General features: G+C 40.6%; 4 protein-coding genes across 6 annotated transcripts; 2 read left to right on the top strand and 2 right to left on the bottom strand.

Moving 5' to 3' along the window:
- The first annotated feature begins 119 nt into the window (after window positions 1-119).
- On the top strand, window positions 120-1,962 carry mmab (metabolism of cobalamin associated B). The gene is made up of 9 exons (XM_079357542.1): window positions 120-292; window positions 614-669; window positions 760-853; window positions 954-1,011; window positions 1,090-1,162; window positions 1,267-1,364; window positions 1,441-1,505; window positions 1,606-1,665; window positions 1,753-1,962. The coding sequence occupies exons 1-9, from the start codon at window positions 189-191 to the stop codon at window positions 1,835-1,837; spliced, it is 693 nt and encodes a 230-aa protein (XP_079213668.1). The 5' UTR covers window positions 120-188; the 3' UTR covers window positions 1,838-1,962.
- An 85-nt stretch (window positions 1,963-2,047) lies between these two features.
- On the bottom strand, window positions 2,048-7,009 carry aldh3b4 (aldehyde dehydrogenase 3 family, member B4). Of its 2 annotated transcripts, none has more exons than XM_079357042.1 (11): window positions 5,879-7,009; window positions 5,177-5,295; window positions 4,882-5,077; window positions 4,648-4,758; window positions 4,266-4,386; window positions 4,091-4,176; window positions 3,633-3,714; window positions 3,158-3,547; window positions 2,896-3,062; window positions 2,713-2,812; window positions 2,048-2,634 (listed from the first exon to the last, which is right to left on the bottom strand). In XM_079357042.1, the coding sequence occupies exons 2-11, from the start codon at window positions 5,236-5,238 to the stop codon at window positions 2,435-2,437; spliced, it is 1,515 nt and encodes a 504-aa protein (XP_079213168.1). In that variant the 5' UTR covers window positions 5,239-5,295; window positions 5,879-7,009; the 3' UTR covers window positions 2,048-2,434. The 2 variants fall into 2 exon arrangements, with proteins under 2 accessions (XP_079213168.1, XP_079213169.1); XM_079357043.1 differs by having other exon boundaries at window positions 5,892-7,009.
- Window positions 7,010-7,130: 121 nt separating this feature from the next.
- Window positions 7,131-14,961, bottom strand: ube3b (ubiquitin protein ligase E3B). The gene is made up of 27 exons (XM_079349703.1): window positions 14,271-14,961; window positions 13,962-14,130; window positions 13,705-13,822; window positions 13,481-13,540; window positions 13,285-13,389; window positions 13,103-13,199; window positions 12,911-12,996; window positions 12,705-12,787; window positions 12,478-12,583; window positions 12,270-12,390; window positions 11,972-12,149; window positions 11,572-11,738; window positions 11,310-11,477; window positions 11,051-11,222; window positions 10,845-10,963; window positions 10,627-10,741; window positions 10,358-10,457; window positions 10,153-10,272; window positions 9,889-10,065; window positions 9,682-9,792; window positions 9,415-9,552; window positions 9,243-9,308; window positions 9,105-9,163; window positions 8,784-8,966; window positions 8,548-8,659; window positions 8,352-8,444; window positions 7,131-8,270 (listed from the first exon to the last, which is right to left on the bottom strand). Exons 2-27 carry the CDS (start codon window positions 14,120-14,122, stop codon window positions 8,079-8,081), a joined length of 3,207 nt encoding a protein of 1,068 aa, XP_079205829.1. The 5' UTR covers window positions 14,123-14,130; window positions 14,271-14,961; the 3' UTR covers window positions 7,131-8,078.
- kctd10 (potassium channel tetramerization domain containing 10) lies at window positions 14,028-19,006 on the top strand. 2 transcript variants are annotated; one of them, XM_079349725.1, is made up of 7 exons: window positions 14,028-14,109; window positions 16,236-16,449; window positions 16,529-16,698; window positions 17,121-17,207; window positions 17,319-17,371; window positions 17,465-17,660; window positions 17,766-19,006. In XM_079349725.1, exons 2-7 carry the CDS (start codon window positions 16,242-16,244, stop codon window positions 17,982-17,984), a joined length of 933 nt encoding a protein of 310 aa, XP_079205851.1. In that variant the 5' UTR covers window positions 14,028-14,109; window positions 16,236-16,241; the 3' UTR covers window positions 17,985-19,006. The 2 variants fall into 2 exon arrangements, with proteins under 2 accessions (XP_079205851.1, XP_079205850.1); XM_079349724.1 differs by lacking the exon at window positions 14,028-14,109 and adding an exon at window positions 15,056-15,151.
- Window positions 19,007-19,144: the final 138 nt, after the last annotated feature.

Here is a 19,144-nt window from a genome sequence, read left to right as displayed (position 1 = left end):
CCAATCAGGACCTAGGCGTGTTGAACCGATATTGTTTGGCCCAATCAGTCTCCAGTACTCGCCAACCACACGGTGTGTTGACCAATCGTGCCATGAAACGGAAACGCCCATTTTCTACGGATTTCGCGAACGGACAAAAAAGGTTAACAACTGTTTCTCAGTGTTACCTTAGCTTAGCTTAGCATAACATGACTTCAATGTTTATAAAACCTGTGAAACTCCGCTGCGTTGTTAATGTATGTAGGCTTGTAAGCCAGCATCGGACATGGATAACATCGTGTTCAGACAGAAGGTAGTTTAACATTCATGATCTGTGAAAGCACCAACAAGGTGTTGTGTCCCTGATCGTGTCATTCATGTAACTACTTAGGTAATTAAGGGTCAGCATATTGGTACTTCTATTTGTAAAACATCAACTACATAAAGCCAATGTCAGTGTTGTAGTAAAAATAGTATGATGTAGAATACGTATTATTTAATTTTGAGACTTTTAGGACCGAAGGAGACACAACATGTCATTACATTTTGTGTTAATTGTTGTCACTAGAGACTATCAAATGTTTATTTTTCCGAAATCCTTCTCCATTAACAATCCTGTCCGATGTGTCAACAGTTATGCAACTGAAGGAGACAAGGTACCCAAAATATACACCAAAACCGGAGACAAAGGTTGTTGTGCATTTCCATAAGAAAGCTTCGCATTATGTTTCTTTTTTAGTCCTTACAAAATGTGTTTAATTCCCTTTTTACCCTTCAAAGGTTTCTCAAGTACATTCACAGGAGAAAGGAGGCCAAAGGAAGATCATATTTTTGAAGCCTTAGGAAATGCAGATGAGCTGTCATCAGCTATAGGGTAACATTTGTATCATTGAAATAATCACACAATCACTTTAAAACTGTTATTTTCTTAATTTCATCTGTTACAAACCAGACTCAATATTTTTGCATTTCAGGTTGGCGCGAGAATTTTGCCTTGACAAAAGTCACACATTCACACATCAGCTGGACAAGGTGTGATTTTCATGTCTTTTAGAAGTGTAGCCTGACCAGATAAGATTTCTTCTAAGTATTTTTATCTTTTTTTTGCAGATACAGTGCATTTTACAAGATGTGGGCTCCAATATTGCCACCCCGCGGTCATCTGCAAGAGAAAGTCACATTAGTATGAATTGTTTCACCCTATAACATAACATTTAACATACCAAAACTGTTTGATTGGCTAGATCTCTTAGGTTGATTTTTTTTTTGTTTCCTTTCTTATGAAAGAGAGAACCAAATTTACAGCTCAACCAATTGCAGACCTGGAAGTCTGGATTGATGAATTTACAGAAAAACTCCCTCCACTGACAAACTTCATTTTACCTGTAAGTTCATAATTCAGAGTTCTTAATAAAGAAGTTGTTTCCTGCTGTGGTAATACATGTGTCTTGTGTGTCACAGTCTGGAGGGAAGAGCAGTGCAGCTTTGCACTTGGCTCGGACAGTTTGCCGGAGAACAGAACGCAGGTAAACTACAGCATGCTCCCTGCCTTACATAATGGTAAAAGACCCTCTTAGTCTTGCATTTCTAACAGTGTGTTCTGACAAATCTTTGTTCTGGTTATAGTGTGGCTCCAATTGTGCGCTCTGGTGAAGCAGATCCAGATGTTGCCAAGTTTTTGAACAGGTCAGTCCAGTACATTGCATACAAATTAGCATGATAATATACTTTGTCTATCACAAATCTGATAAATGTCCCTTTATCTTCAATCAGATTGAGTGACTACCTGTTCACTGTGGCCAGATATGCCGCCATGAAAGAAGGCAATGAGGAAACAATCTACAAAAGACCACAATGACCAGATTTGTAATTCAAAAAAGATATAAGCTCACAAAGATCTTTCTCAGTTTGTGGATGGTTGGAGATGATTGTGTTTCTTTTTCACTATGTGTATATACATAAATAAATCTGTAGGGTTTAAAATTGTTTTATCTTTGATTTTATTTTTTTTCTAAGCAGAATGTGACACAAAGGGGCAACAATAAAACTGGCAGAATCTTAAATCTTCTTCCAATACATATAGTTTAGAATTATTAAACTTTGTAGGGTAGGTAGTCCTTCAAACACTTACATTCAGGGAAGGTTTTTTACACTCATGCAAAGCATCAGAGAAAGTGGCCAAGTCAACTTTATTAATATGGCACTTTTATAACAGCCATTCGGACCAAAGTGCTGTAAATTAAGTTTGGACAGCAACAATTGATCTTGTAGGTTTACAACCACCAAGAGATTGAACTTTCAATGAGATTGCTTAACCTCTTTAAAATGTGGGGAAGCCTAGTCAGATTGTTTTTCTTATATATTTTAAAAACACATTATCGATACATTTGCATATTAGTTCTTAAGGCCCATCCAGCGTTCCTCCATCATGGCTCTGTTATCATCCCCCACACAGTCACAGGATCTGGCACCAGCCCTGACTCTTCTGGGACAAGGTGCTGGCCCATGTCATCAGAGACAGATTGTGGTCCTCATAGGGTGGATAACGCACATGTGTAACACATTCGAAGCTTGTGCCTCTCAGCAGGCATGATTTCCTGTGAGAGAAGGTCTCAAAGCTGTGGTGGCCATGGTAGGCACCTGTTCCACTTGCACCTATCAACATTTATTAAGAGTTATACGTTTATTCAGACACTCTTTGGTACAATTGACACCTTACGGCTAACCACTTACCAACTCCACCGAAAGGCAGAGCCACCATCAGACTCTGCAGGACGCTGTCATTGGAGCAGAAGCTTCCACTAGAGGTTTCACTTATTAGCCTTGAGATGACCTGCATTGTTAGGAAAGCCATAATGTGAATAAATGCACCCAGCGCAGGCAGTCAATACTAAGTGTCTTATCTCTTGCTGGTACCTTGTGATTGTTGGAGTATGCATAAACACAGAGGGGTTTCTCCTGCTTATTAATGAAGGCGATGGCCTCATCAATATTGTTTACAGCTAGGACAGGAAGAACTGGACCAAAAACATCTTGTTGCATGATGGGATCATTATTTTCTACCTCAGTTAAAACTGTAGGCGCTTGGACAGAAAATGAAATGATTTCAAACAATATTTAATGTAAAGAATATTACAAAGTCGACACTGTATCACAGAGTCCCACACAGGTCGCTTACCAATATACCTCTCCGCTTCGATCACTTGTCCTCCTATAGCCACTTTGCCAGATCTCCACAGCAGGTCTCTGGCACGGTTGAAGATCTCTGTATTGACCATCCTGCCATAACTACAGGACTCTCTCGGATCAGAACCATAAAAATGAAGCAGGCAGCCCTTCAAGGCCTGAACCAGTTGTGCTTTTACATCCTTGTGACACAGGATGTAATCTGGAGCTACCATGCTCTGTCCAGCGTTGTGAAAACGTGCCCAAGCGATGCGCTGAGCGGCTGTTTTAATCTCACAGTGTTGGTCTACATAGCATGGGTTCTTTCCAGACAAAACCAGGGTGACTGGCGTTAGTGAGCGAGCCGCAGCTTGAGCAATTTTGGTTCCTTCCTCCCTGTTTCCTAAGCAATAACAGAAATCAGAAACCACTTCAAAATATTGAATGTTCCGTCAAAATGTATGTACAGGTTAGTTATATCTGTGTACCTGTAAAGAAGACATGGTCAAATTTAAGTTCCATAACTTCTGGCAAGTCATTAATGCCTGCAAGTATCACGTGGAAGCATTCCTTGAGGGAAAACAGCAAATTCATAAAATGATTTTCATGTTTTAAGCTGGCCATGGAAACAAAAAAGTGGGGGATTTTTACATACTCAAGTGATACAAAATTACACAGTCTCTTTCAAGTCTCACCTGCCCTTGAAAGTGATGATTTGAGACTCTCATTGAAAGCACACAGACCAACACTGTCATTTAACAAAAGTCTTTCATAAATCATTGTGCTAAAATTGTTCAATGAAAAAGCAAGCATTTATTGCACATTTTTTGCACACAAAAAACAAAACAGGAGTAACTCTTAGTGAAACTTGGATGAAAGGAAGTCTTCTGTAGTTATATATTTTTTAATTTACTGGATTCATCATCCCTGTTATGTAATTACTCACATTGTCCAGGTAGAAAGGGGCGAGCCAGTGAAGACATTCTGCTGTTTTTGCAGTGCACATAGAGGGGCTGATGATTGCACAGTTTCCTAAACAAAATTCATTGCATATGATCAGTAACCTTTGTGAAATTAAAAGGCACGAGAATTAGACTTGTTAGTGTCTTGAGTCTCATCACCTGCTGCTATGGCCCCTACCAGTGGTACCAGACACATTTGGACAGGGTTACACCAGGCCCCCTTGATAAAAACCACCCCCAGTGGCTCACTGACCACCAGACACTCATCCAACGTGGTGGACTATTTTAGAAAGACCAGCTCAAAATAAGGTTACATTAAACAGAGGAAAAGTGGGATCAGGTTAAATAAAAAAAAAAAACAAACGGAATTATTAAAAATAGGTCAAGGCAACTTAGTTTAATCAGCTTTGGCAGGACTGGAACAATACATGTCTTTGTGCTTGCACAACGGAACATGTTCTCAAGTGGGTTATGTAAATAAATGATAAATGTACTTAAATGTTTTAGTGAACAAATGTAAGGTTTAATGAAACAGTCTCACCAAGTTTCTCTCCACATGATGTGGTTGCATCCACTTCTTAAGGTTGTTAATAGCATGAAGTGCCTCATTTTTCACGAGAATCAGTTCTGATAAAATTGTCTCAAAACGAGGCTGATAAAAAAAGATCAAGAAAGTACATAATAAATGCCAATAAAATCACTTTCTGGAATGTCACTGTTAAAGCTTGTGTTTTTATCGAGAAAAACATTGTAGGTGGCTGCTTCCCGTTCTCACCTTATGAAGGTCCTTTCCAAGAGCATCCACAAAATCACCCTCATTATCTTTCAGCATCCGCACCAAAGCCTCCAGCTGGGCCAGTCTGAAGGATAGCTTTAGGGTGCGTCCAGCTTGAAAGGAGACTCGTGCTCGCTTCAGCAGATCCACACACTCCAGAGGGTACGTCTTAAAACACGGCTCCCCCAGCCTGGACCTGAAACAGCAGCAGCATCACAAGTTTTTTAACATCAAAGGGCAATCAAATAAAAAACACATCCCGAATCCAAACTCTAGATCATCATGGTTGTGATACCTTCTGCATGTTAACCGTCCATTTCTCTGACAACCATAGCATGCCCTTATTTTCCAGCTCATGTTTATTCCAGTTAAGTATTATCCACTGCTTGCCTTTCTAAACAGTGTTTGTGTAGCCTGGAGAAGAAAAAAGCCCGCAGCAGGGCAGGGAGACTTGTGAAAATCCAAACACCCAATCAGCCAATCAGGTTCTGCCCATGAACTAAAGAAACCAAGAAAAGCTCCCATTTATAGATAACAACCCATTCACTCTAAAGGCATCATGTAAAGAATAGGAGAGGCGATTTTTTACTATTATTTAATTTTATACGTAAGTTAATTTTATACATAGGTTAATTTTATACATAGGTTAATTTTCTTGCATTTTTTGCAATAGAAAATTATTTTGTTGCATAAAAACAACAGCCCTTCCACTGTTACCAGGTTTAACGGACTACATGAGGCAAACGTGCACAGTCCCGCCATTAACCGCCATGTAGGTTATAGACTAAAGACAAAATGTGTGAGTTTGACCCGACATTCCACAGTATGTTTGCAGGTGAAACTAGAATGAAAGCATTGTTGTTGGTTGTTCAAAAAAGAAAGAAGAAATAAAATAAACTATTACAGTAGGCTAAATGTTATTATACTAATGTAGGCCTACATGATGTAGACTAACAAATGGGGCAAAAATAGCCACAGGATCTCATGCATTTCTCACCTTCAATTCTCACCTGTGCGCCAACGCGAGTAGCCGCACATTCAGTAGCTCCGTCCCTGTCACCTTGAATTTCCCTCGGGATCAATAAAGTATCTATCTATCTATCTATCTATCCATTTCAAAGACATTTTATAAAGAGATTACAACTTTCACAGGAAGGGTAAGGACATGTCTAGGACCATTTTTAAATGATTTATTGTACTAAAAGAGTGGAAATCCAAAATCAGAATCATTAGTAGTCCACTGGTACATTTAAAGCCTCTAAATCCTACTCGTGACATCATTTTTAAACAGATGAGTGCCCTCATCAGACAAAACATACAAGCTTGTGAGGTATCTTTCATCCCTTTCGCACTAAAACACACTTTAGCGTGTCGCGTAAATTCAGCCAAAGCAAGATCCTCCTGACATGAATTACCAGATTAAAAACGTTTTTAATCTCATTAGTATACTGCAGGTAAATTCAAAACAACCAATATTATTTATACATGTTTGTGTGCTGGTTGCCTTTTAATTAATTTTCAGTTGTTTTTACAAGAGTTAGTGGCTATTATATTATTTTCAACAAACATGGCAATAAGGAACTGGGCTTGTGTTACTTTATACTCATTCATGACTGAAAAGTGTGTTGTTGTTTTTTTTGCATAAAGAATGTGGTAAAGATTTTTTAATCCTTTCTTTAAAAGCTGCAGTTGTCTTTCTGCTAAATGAATGTATAGTCTCTTTGTATTTGGAACTTAACCCTGTGTAAAGGAGTGTTTCAGCTTTTAAGGTAACATTTTCCCACATGTCACTTTTTCCAAACAGCAGACAGGTGTGCAACATTTCAATCCAAATCAAGAAGACAGTCACATTTGGTTGATGAACCAGTCCATGACATCATGTTGTGAGGTTTTTTTAAACCTCAGATTCTATTTTCCGCATGGCTTAAAAAGTCCACCGAGATCAGAGAGCATCGTAAAACCCTCCTTGGTTTGTAGTATTTGTAGTGTTAGTAGAGTGGTTGAATTTCCAGACCAGTAATGTGAGTAGGAGCAGAATAAGTCCAGGTACATAAACTCCCATCTTATATGGCTTGTTTCCAATATGTCATTATTGGTTAGAGTTGAATTAGAGTCAGACATGAAGGGGGGGGGGGGGGGGGGGGGGGGGGGGGGGGGGGGGGGGGGGTCATTATATGAGGCACTCCGCGTTATTCAAAGGTGTAGTGAGAAATCATTAGTTTTACTATTATTACATACAAAGACTAACATTGATGATTCACTGAACTCTTCATTTTTTGGAGTGGCGGTAAAACACAGATGAACGAGGAGTCGTCTCTGCTATACTTGGCAGATACAAATACTGACAAAACACTTCCAGTTTAGTTACACTCTACAGCGAGGACATCTTTTTTTAAACCAGCAGGATCCGATTGTTCGTGTCTACAGATTTTGCTGCTCACCCGAATGCATCAGATGTTAAGACTCGTTTTGGATGTGCTGAGAACATAAAACCGATGGAGCTATGTCTCTCTCAGGTGGCTGCAGTGTCTTTAATGGGGACAAATGGAGTGAGGTCAGGTTGATTTTCCTTCTAAATGGGACGTAATGCAATCAACAAAGAATCAGTGTTATGAGTCACTCCGCCTTCATGGAGGTTGAACACAAGACATTGATTTGTCTTCCACTTATAAAAGATGCATTATGTTCAGCAAAACATTTTAAGACTCATCCAATATCAGCTAAAACTTGCCTCGATAATGGAGTCCAAGCTTGTAAGTATATTATCAAAGCATCACTTGGTTTCACTTGAGTGAGTCGACCGCGTGTCTAATGGCTTGCATTGCATCTGTATTGCTTTCCAGTTCGCTTAAAGTGGGACTGATAGATCCGAGAGCGATTCTGTTAAGCCTGAGAAACAGAGATCTAGCCACTGTGTGTCTGTGTTCTATCAAGTTACACACAAACACAACATATTGAGTTTTGGGAGTGGCAAAGGGAGATGCTAAAAATGGGATTGTGCTGCAGAAACAGCATCCCCTTTGATGTGAGGGAGTGGAGCTCATCCAGTTTAGAGAGGCTTAAGATCCTTCAAGGTTCCCTGTTTGCTCTGGTGAAGCCCCCTTTCACCGACAGGCTCTAGTAAGACGAGCATTTTGAATGATTCCGGCTGCTGAACAAAGTCCTCCTGCCGTGAAGATTGTCCTGATGCGACAGAGTTATGATAGCTCAAATCCTGTGTTCATACTGATGGCGTAGCGCAGCTTGTCCCGCAAGATGCTCTTCTTGCTGTAGTTGGGCAGCTTGAGCAGGTTGAAGCATGTTGATGAAGTGGGGAGTCGACCACCGGGCTCCTTCTTGCGGATGGTGAAGAAGCCCCTGAGGACACTGCCGAGTGTGTCTCCAGTGTCCTAAACACAGAAAGTGCTTCATTAGTACTTAAACGACTATAAGGAAAAATCTCTGGTGCTCTCTTTTCTTTGGATCCTCACCTGATCATCTGAAACCTCCACACATCGGATGGAGAATGGTGGTTTGAGGTAGGCAAAGCCTAAAAGAGGAGGCCTGGAGCAGCTGGTAACAAACTTTAAAGCAAATAAGATGATAAATGAGACACTATTGAACCACACTGTCTTATAAATTAAGAAAAAAATATTCTATGACAACCACAAAATAACAACGACTTACTTTAAGGAACATCGCTCTCTCTTCTGCGGTAAAGTCACTGGACAGAATGTCCCACAGCCAGATGATGACACGATGGCTGCTGTGAAATCCTCCATAATACACCGTGTGTTTTCTGATTTATAATGAGGGAGGAAGATAGGATGGGACACAATGAACATCGTCATGACGCTATTTTGGGACACATGCTAATAAAACCATGACTGGTATAGGGACAGTTAAGATGACTGAAAACATACTTGAGGTCATCCAGATCTATCTCAGCGTTGTCTCCAGAGACGAGGCGCTGAACCTCAGGTGTGGAAAACATGTGCAGCCACTCTGGGTTTATGATGCTGCGGAAGCCCCGAATGAATGCCGCCGTTTGCTCCTTAATCTGCGTGTGCATCCGGAAGTGAGCCATGAGGTGGATGTAACTGATCCTGTAGGACACGATGAGGTCACACAGGGAATTTATTTAGTACATGACAATCAGCAAAAGGAAAACGGGTCAGACTGAAACTTGGTTTGTATCCTTTTTTTTTTTTTTCCTTTTTGTAATCGGATATGGATTAACCTACTTGTTTTCGTTGGTCACTGGCATAGTTTTCCCTCCAGGTATCAACTCGTGACAGACAAGCTAGAAAAGATACAAAAAGCTGTTTACTTAAGAATATCATACTTTATCAACTTTTATTACCATCTTTCTTCAGTCTTACCTGCCCCATAACATCCTCATCATAGGATAAGGTCAGTCCCAGATCCCCGACATCTCCGTCATAGCGCTGAAAAACCCCCCCCAAAAAAAGCAAGCAAAACCAAAGATGTGAGCTAAAGTTGAAACTATGACAGATAAATGAAAGAAATGCCACAGTGGGTTTTCTCCCTGACCTTGATGGAAGTGAGGTTCTTGTAAAACTCAGAGTCCAGTGAGGGCAGCTCGTCGATGGAGCTGTAGAACGTGCTGTGATGGTGACCCAAGACTTGACTGAGAAAGAAGGAGGCGAAAGGGACGTCCACAACAATGCCCTGAATATAGAGGAATAACAGTTACACATTCACTCAAGATCACCTCAAACACTCTGCTCAGAGAGAGAGAGAGAGAGAGAGAGTGAGAGAGAGAGAGAGAGAGAGAAAAGAAAATAATCCCATGGATACCTCGTATACAGCTTTCCCAAGCATCTTCCCCACAAACTCAAACAGCTGCAAATGGTTTTCATGGATGTATGAGGTAGGTGAAGGATACAGCCTCTCATTTCCACTTGTAGTCTAGAGAAACGAACATCACACAAAAAAGTAAACTCAATGTCAGCAGCAGAGGGGTGATGGCTTTTAATAATGTTTTTTTTTTCTTCCTCAGCTTACCTTGAACAGGTTGAGAGCAGGATTGAACACTTTTTTTATGATTTCCTCCAAAAACTCTTTGAACACACCATCCTGATCGATACCTGCCTCGTCTACGCCAAGATCGTTGACAAACTTCACCCGAATCACGCCTTTTATAGAGTTCACTGGTAATCGACGCAGCTGGTCATATCCATCCTAAGATAGGAAGGGGGGAAAAAAGAGAATTAGGAAACAACTAGTACATCATACTTCAAGACTCTCTATCTGATCTGTTGTCCTTACCTCTAACATCCGTGAGCGTCGGATGGTAATATGTGTGACATGCGGGGAAGCGGAACTCGTTTCGACCAATCCTAAACTTTCTTTTTCCTTTGTGACGATGTTCCGAAACAGCAGCACCCTCTAAGATGAGAAGAGAGGAGAGTAATGATGAATTGAAAATGAAACTAACACTCAGTGTTTAATGGAAAGGATTCTGGTTACTCACGTTTTTGTGTGGAATCACATGTGGTATGTACTGCAGTAACAGCTGGGCTCTCTTCTTGCCTTTTTCCAGCTCTTGGAACAACAGGCTGGGCTTTAGGTCCCTGAACGCAACACCACAAAGACATAGAGATGAGCTTTTAAATGTTTTCACAGAACAGGCTACTGTTCCGGGAATAATGGCTTGCTTAAAAGAAAGATGACAAAAACGATAATCATGAGCAGCTTTTCAGAAATCTAAAACGTGAAGAGCTGTTTGGTGTTTGTGATTACTTCCGCAGCCAGTGCTCATCAGGGGTGAATCGTCGCCTGCAGTCCCGCTCATAAAGCACCATCAACCAGCCATGAACACTGTGGAACAACTCCAGCTTCTCTCCCTTCGCGTTTTCTTTTATAAAACACAAGACATTAAACAGATTTCCCATTGAAAATGGTCCTTTTTAAATCAGTCGACATCATAGGTTCAAGAATGAGTAAGGTCAGTCACTCACCTAAGATGCCATCCCAGACCATCTTGTAGACAAATGTGTTCAGAAATGACGAGATGGTGAGGAGTTCCTCTATCTTGAAAGATGTTTGTTCCTCGTAGACTTCAATGTCATCCAGAATCCTGCGACACATCAAAGGGGAGTTGTTAAATGTCAGCCCCTGTTACTGGGCAGCTTGTGCACTTCAGACTTCATTTGAGGGGATTTACGTGATGAGGTGGCGCGAGCAGTCACAGAAAAGCATGAGCATGGCCAGGAGCTGCTTGGACTCTTCAGTGTCGTTGTTTAGACACTCCATGAAGAGTTTAAGCCCCCCCTGAGGGCCCAGCTCACAGATGAAGGCCCACAGTTTGGGTAAGAGGTCATCAAGGTGTGTCAGACCTGCAGAAAAAAACAGAACGTACAGTATCCAATTCAAGGATGGACTCGAGAGCATTTACAACACAGTACAACACAACTCCGACTGACCTGTGAGAATCTGGAGTCGTATTTGCGTGAGTGTGGACAGAGCCGTCTGATAGAGCACACAGATACTGCAAACCTTCTGAACTTCAGCAGAGTCGACTCGCTTCCCTCCAACTGGCTTCAGAATGTTCCGTACAGAAGCCGACTTCTGAAACGCTCGCTTAAAGAGGTCTGCATGAACACAGAAACAACAAACCATGATGTAGGGAACTCAACAGATAGACCTTATTTTGAACCTTACAATAGGTTTGGGTTCCTAACTCACTTTTGACTGGTAGATTGTTTTGCGATGTACTAGGTTGCGGCGGCGGGGGAGTGGGCTCCTGACTCTCCAGCTTTTTTGAGAGGACATCACTGAAAAGCGTCCGAATGACAGAAACACCCCACAGGTACTGCAGCTGTTTGGTGACCAGCGGCATTGATTCATTCAGACTAGGAACGAGAGGTAGAGGAGGAAGAGAAGGGCCAAAGTTCAGTATACATATATGATATCATGCTATTTTAACATGTGAAAAGTGAGAACCTACTTTAAGACATAGGTAAATCTATTCTTTGTCAAGAAATCCAAATGGCCATAAATCACTTTTTGTGTATAGATTTTGTCCTCCCTTTCTTTCTTTTTTTCTTCTGATTTGATTCAAGCAAATATAAATTGAATCACTGACCCGTAGTCTACAGTTTGGGAGAACCAGCCCAGGACAGGGTGCCAGTGGGTGAGGTTTGACTTCTTCTGGGACACGTATCTCTGGCAGTAAGACAGCATGTCGGTAAGGTCCTTCACAAAGTAGTTGGCCTCCTCTTCCAGAACTTTCTCATTAAAGTAGCCCAGGTGAATTAAGTTTCCTGTAAGACATCGGAAAAGTTCATTTGTGAAATAAACAATCGGCAGGACACATTGTGATTTCCTTTCATGTGCACCACAATATGCAATATAAAAGCTCATATTTATCGAAAATTTTTTACCAAGAAGGCAAAGTGTGTGACTCCCCTCGAGGCACACACAGATGTCCAAACACTGTTCTTCCCGGCTGAGAAACAGAATGAACTTCCGCAACAGGTCATGTGTCTGAATGGACGCCATACACTGTCGCGACACAGCAGAAGTTTAAATACACCCTGAATAATACAGAACCGCCATGCAAGGAAGACATGATCTGAACTGGGGTTTTACCTCTGGTGTGAGCATGTTGAGGTGGGTTATGACGGCTGGAACTGACATGATGTGAATGAGGAATGATCTAAGCAGGTTATCGGAAAAGTGAGCAGCCAGGACCGGCCTGCAAACAAATGAGACTTTGGTAAAAAGAGAATCTTAACATTAAACAAAAGGAACACAAAGACCCTTCTTCGTGTACAAACATTTTTTTAATGATCAAAAATCTATCAGCTTGAACTCACCGTAACGACAAGGTAAATATAGCTGTAAGAGTTCCTTTAGAGAGAGACGGTTTACAACGAGCCAATCCATTGGTCAGCAAAATCTTAATATGAAAAGTTAAAAGATGTCTAATCAGATTTGATCACATTACATAAAGAAAATCATTTCACTAGTTAATCAAATGGTGTGATAAAACTGAAAAGCAAAGCAAGCTGTAATACTGCACCTGCAGTGTTGAATAGAATCCCTTTTGATTGAGATGACCCATAATATTTTCACAAATCCTCGTCAAGGCAGGTCTTAGAGCTTCTCCTGAAATAATGAGGGGACATTTTCATGTTATACTTTGCAGACAGCGTGTCCTGCAATAACAGCAGCTGTGTTTATAAAACAGAACTTCAGCCTCTCTGGGACTTACCCTTTCCTCTAACTATCCGCCAGGTGGAGGTATCAGTGAAGGTCACCAGCATGGTGAGGTACAGCGTAACCAGTTTATTGTCCTGAAGTATGTCAGGCTGCAAATCACAAAACCGACAGTCATGTGTACAAAGTTGTAAAATAACGTTTACATGAAGCTAAAAGAATCCAATCGAGACTAACCTTCAGACTTTTAATTCGTTGACAGCAAGTCCAAAGCACATCTTTAATCTGTTTGAGCCAGGGAATGGTGAGGTCTTTGGATAAAGCCAAGGAAACATACCAGACCTGAGGGCCAAATTTGAGAACAGCCACTGAGACAAAGCTAACTTTTAAAAAAGTATTTTCACATGAAGGGTGTAAACTTGAGCTCACTGACTTTAGGTTCATTTTCAGCCTCCATGCTGGCAAGGATAGCACGGCAGAGCTTTTCAAACCTCTGTGAGATGGACAAAATTATAATCATTCGAATGACCCAGCCAAAGACGAGTATAAAAACCACTATTGGTATATTTACAACATCTCCAAAAAGTAAGCATGAATGGCGAGGAGATGTTTATCGTTCTTATAAATACACACAACAGTCTAAACAGCACAACTTACCACCTTATCTTCTGGACGATAAATGAAAAGTAATTTCCGAGCTATTTTGAATATTGACAGTGCATTTCTTTTTGTTGTCCCAGCTTCAGAAGCTTGAAAAAATTCATCAACATCATTCCTGGTCAGACAGAAAAAGGAGATTTAAACATCAATACTGTTGGCAAGTAAGTGAGTCTATTTCAAGCAAATGTTTATTTTTTTTGACTCACTGTGTCATCATCTACATATCAATGGAATTGTTTAAAAATGTAAAGTACCGTAGTTGCTTCTGTAGTCTGCAGCGACAGAGAAATCTTCTGACCAGGGCTTGGATGGTAATTGCTGCTCTCTCCTTCTCTTTTTGTCCTTTCCTTTCCTCCCTGGCCTGCCTGGCTTTGTCCAGGAACTCGGACTTGGATATTTGAGGTACACTGAACATTATGCACCCTGGAAAAAAGATTGTACACATTTGACCGTGCCATAATACTGATCTCTGCTTTTTCAGCACTGTAAACTACGATTCTAGCGTACTGCATCCTAACAATCAAACAACGTCACATTGTTTTGCTCTAACACATTGAACTTACCTGCGATATTACTCAAACACAACTTCTCCCTGGCCTGTAGGCTCACCTAGCGCTATACCTCCCCAATCATTTGGCTGTCCTTCAGGTCCAAACAGGAGGAAAGCCAGGCGTAAGAAAATGACTAACTTGCCATCTTTAGGGCAGCGGGCAGTGAAGACGGAGCTGGTCGAGTTAGCACACAGGGCTAGTCCTGGTCCTTCGACTATCGGTGTGAAACTGCCCGTGTGAGATGTTATTCACGTTAAGTAGGCGCTGTTTGCGATCCTTAAACAGCGTGTGTTCTGGATGTGCTCAATGACAGCTTCAATAAGACAGGGAACATACCGTTTCTAAATGTAAACAATGAGAAGAGATCCGTACATTGACTGCAGCCATTAATCCCCAGTGTCGCATTAAATGTTTCCGGGTAGTTTGTCTGTGTAATTCCCTATTAACATTTGTTACAATAGAAGGGGTGTGCTATGCCCAAACTATCTCCGTTCGCATAGAGGCAACAGCAACTTTATTTCTGATGGTGGATAAAACCTTCGCCCAGTGTATTAGGTGGGTGGTGGGGGACCGTTTTTACTGTTACTCCATCAAAAGCGGAAATGCGCAGGCTAAAGCCAATGTAATTAAAGCTATGTTCCTGAATATATAAACTAAAAGTTTTCCAGACTTGGAGAGGAGTTAGGTTAAACGTTGTGTTGTTGCTTTTGTCTCATTATCTGCAACGTCAACATATTTTAATGATAAAGAATAGAAGATGCACTGTCCCTTTAAATTGAGTCCTGGAACGATGACGTAATTTTATAAATGCGCAACGTTGGACCGGAAGGAAGTGGGTGTTAGCTTATTGGCGTTAGCTAGCCACAATTCACAAGTCTGCTGCGGGTTCTATGGTAAATATATTTACGTTTTATTAAAGGCCAGTAATAAACAGTCTACAAATGAAGAGTAACGATGTTTATTTTTAGTTAAATATTTAGTTTGTATTCTGCTAGATTTGTTACAATAAAGATTACTTTGGTAAATGCTAAATAGTGAGCTAGTTCGTTAGACGAGCTAATCTGAAATAAAAGTACTACTTACAGGATTGAAGGCTCAGTGTTTTATAATCCATAACAAGGGGATAAAAGTTATGAACTCCGTTACACTTGAGTAAAAGAATTTAAAAGCAGTTTCCACATGTTTTTTTGTTGTTTTTTTATGGAGAGATAAACTGTAGTTATCAAAAAAGAAACCTCTTGTATGTAGAAATATCTCATAAACACATATTGACATGAATAATGAAATTCTTTGTGTTTAAGCTAATTATACTAGTGTGTAATAATGTAAACCCGTTTGTATACAGCCTTTAACTACAATGAGACGACTACATGTGACAGCTCTGGATTTAGACAGAAGCAAATAATAATAATAATAATACTGAGGCTTCTGATGTTTGTTCATGTGCAGTTTAATGATAATGATGGTGATAAGTCTTTGGTTTTTTATGCTTCCTACAAATCATTTATCAACACTAACAATTCATTAAAGGGATACTTCACCCATTTACATGAAGCTGTGTATCATTAGAAACATGGTAGTAGTGTTGAATGGTCGTGAATCCAATCCTCATTTTGCAAAAAAGTGTCATATTGCATCACATGAAGAAAACTTCCAGGCAAAGAAAAACACATTTTTCTCGTCTCAGGGCAAAATGAGGGTTGGATTCATGACCATTCAACACTACTACCATGTTTCTAATGATACAAAGCTTCATGTAAATGGGTGAAGTATCCCTTTAAAGTTGAACTGCATAGTGACGGCCTGCTGTGTTGTGTCTGACCTTTTCTATTATTGACAGGTTTTTGAGGGTAATTTACAAAAATAATGATTTCTTTATTGTTAACCGTGTAACCTCTTTCACTCTAAACTATGTTTGTATGTCTTCATTATACCAGTCCTGATATCACTGTTTTGTTTCAACCTGTGTTGTCCCAGGAAGAGATGTCAGGAGAGAGTGTGGTGAGCTCGGCAGTGCCAGCAGCTACAACCAGGACTACATCCTTCAAGGGCTCCAGCCCCAGCTCTAAATATGTCAAGTTAAACGTTGGCGGAGCACTGTACTACACTACAATGCAAACACTAACCAAACAGGACACAATGCTAAAAGCCATGTTCAGTGGCAGGATGGAAGTCCTCACAGACAGTGAAGGTGAGCTTTTCTGCGACAGTATTAAATAGTATGAGGGGTTTATGCATTTGTAATATTGTTAACAATTTCAAATGAACAGGTTGGATCTTGATTGATCGCTGTGGAAAACATTTTGGAACGATCCTCAACTACCTTAGAGATGGAGCTGTGCCGCTCCCTGACAGTAGGCGGGAAACTGAGGAGCTGCTGGCTGAGGCCAAGTATTACCTTGTCCAAGGCCTTGCTGATGAATGCACCGCTGCCTTGCAGGTAACATTACCACGCAGGGCCATTGTTTTTTTTTATTGTTAATACTTTTAGCGAGAGAGACTAAATCAAGCAAATGCCGAGGGAGAGAATGTAGGAAGATAATAGGAAGAAATTAGCAAAAGCAAAAGGAGTACAGCAACAGAGAGGGTTATAAGTAGGGAGACTACGGCTCTAAGTAGGAGTATGGGCAGGTATGCAGATGCCATTTGAGAAGACTACAATTCAGATCAAATTCAACCAACCCAGGCGGCCCATGGGAGTGGCTCTGTGAAAAGCCACTTACTTTTGGCAGGATCATGGGTCTTAATAATCAAGCCCTGTCCACATCTCCTCTCCTCTGTTCACACAGTCATTACTTACTTCCTGTTGTAGTTTCTCCGGTTGATCTTTTTAGACGTAAACAATGTGCTTTTTGCCTCCAGAACAAAGAAACTTATGAACCGCTGTGTAAAGTGCCTCTGATGACATCCTCTAAGGAGGAGCAAAAGCTTATTGCGACCTCTAATAAGGTCAGTTGTGCTTTCTTTCTTCCAGTATTTTGCAGAATTTTGTGTTTGCTATAAAGAAATTTGGTCAATAGTTGAAATGTTTCCAAATACAATATTTTTTCTCCCACACAGCCTACTGTCAAACTGCTGTATAACAGGAGCAACAACAAATATTCATATACAAGGTAAGTCTAAAACGATTGGTTTTCTAGTTAACATATCTGATTCTTGATAAATGGACATGTACCGTTTTTATTTATTTATTTATATTTTTCCAGCAACTCTGATGACAACATGCTGAAAAATATCGAGCTGTTTGACAAGCTGTCCTTGCGGTTCAATGGTCGGGTACTCTTCATTAAGGATGTTATTGGGGATGAGATCTGCTGTTGGTCGTTTTATGGCCAGGGGCGTAAGATTGCTGAAGTGTGCTGCACCTCCATCGTTTATGCCACAGAGAAGAAACAGACAAAGGTGAGAATATTTTATAAGTAACTGGAGATTTTTTTTTTCTTCTTTCACAATAATCAAGCAACAATAGGTTACCTAAATATCTCTGATGCAACTCTTCTCTTGTAGGTGGAGTTCCCTGAGGCTCGAATTTATGAGGAGACCCTTAACATTTTGCTGTACGAGTCCCATGATGGGAGGGGGCCTGACAACGCCCTACTGGAGGCCACAGGGGGCGCAGCAGGACGATCCCATCACCTGGACGAGGATGATGAACGAGAGCGAATCGAGCGAGTTCGTAGGATTCATATCAAACGACCCGATGACCGCACACACCACCACCAGTGACCTTTCCCTCTTGACCCGTCATCCTGTGTCTCTAAACACGGACACCCTTTGCACCACGTCTGTGCCTTACATTACCCAGCGCCTCTCTGTCTCACTTCCTCTCTTATTTTTGCCAGCTTTTTCTCCAGGAGATTACTGTGAGATGAGTGTCTACGATGGTGTGGAGTGATTTTATTTGTTTGTGTGTTGTCATAGCGACATTTGTCGCATGGTCTTGTCATGATAACTTCTATCGCTGTTCTCTGCCAGATTTCCATTGACATGAGTACTGGCATTCATTAATGCAGATTACAGTTACTTGTGTGTGTGTTGAAAAAAAATAGTATTATCAGAATAAATCTTTTTATTTGAGGTGCTAACAGCATCACACCCAGGACAGCAGAAATTATATTATGTAAGCAGCTAAAATGTTATAAATTTAGCTTCTCCTTAAGCGTGGCTCTGACGGGTCTTCTGTAAGGTCATTAGGACATAAACTAGGTGTTGTACACATTGAGGCCACATGGGGGCACTGTATAATTTGTAGACGTTACCAAGGCTGTTTGGTACCCTGCGGATTATAGCAAAAATCTACAAATTAAATGATTTTGATACAGTTATCACAGATGGATGCAAACATTTCACTGTAGTGCTTGTTTTCTTATTTACTTTTAACATGTATGGATTTTCTCTTCACTTCACTAAATGTTCATTATTTCAATGAATGGAACCTGAGCTGTGACAAGAGGCGTTAAATGTACCTGGGCTGATTGAATGATGGGTGCTGAGGTTGAAGTGAATGACTGTAACCAGAGAGCTCCCTGGCAGGAAAGGAGTCCTGTCTACAAGCTTCTAACAGGGAGAGAAATTAGAGCTGTCCTTCATCGCTGCATTCATCACAGAATGAACTGTTTGCACACAATAGGTTTGAGGTAAAATATGTTGAACAATCACAGTACTTGTAGCTCTGTTGTACAGAAGTGAACATATATGTATCTTTTATATTTATACGTACTTTATCACAAATAAATTTCTAGAAACACTTTTTGGTCTGTCTTTAATTTGCACATTCAAATCACCAGTGAACATACAAAAATATGATACATATGGCTTCAATGCAACATTTTGACAGACATTTAACTGATATTGAGTAAAGAAGAAAACTGAATTCATATTGTAGA

Source organism: Symphodus melops (genome assembly GCF_947650265.1).
Source record: "Symphodus melops genome assembly, chromosome: 1".
NCBI classification, from domain to species: Eukaryota; Metazoa; Chordata; class Actinopteri; order Labriformes; family Labridae; genus Symphodus; species Symphodus melops.
The sequence above is the reverse complement of the archived record's forward strand: the minus strand, read 5'-3'. Positions and strand labels throughout refer to the sequence as shown.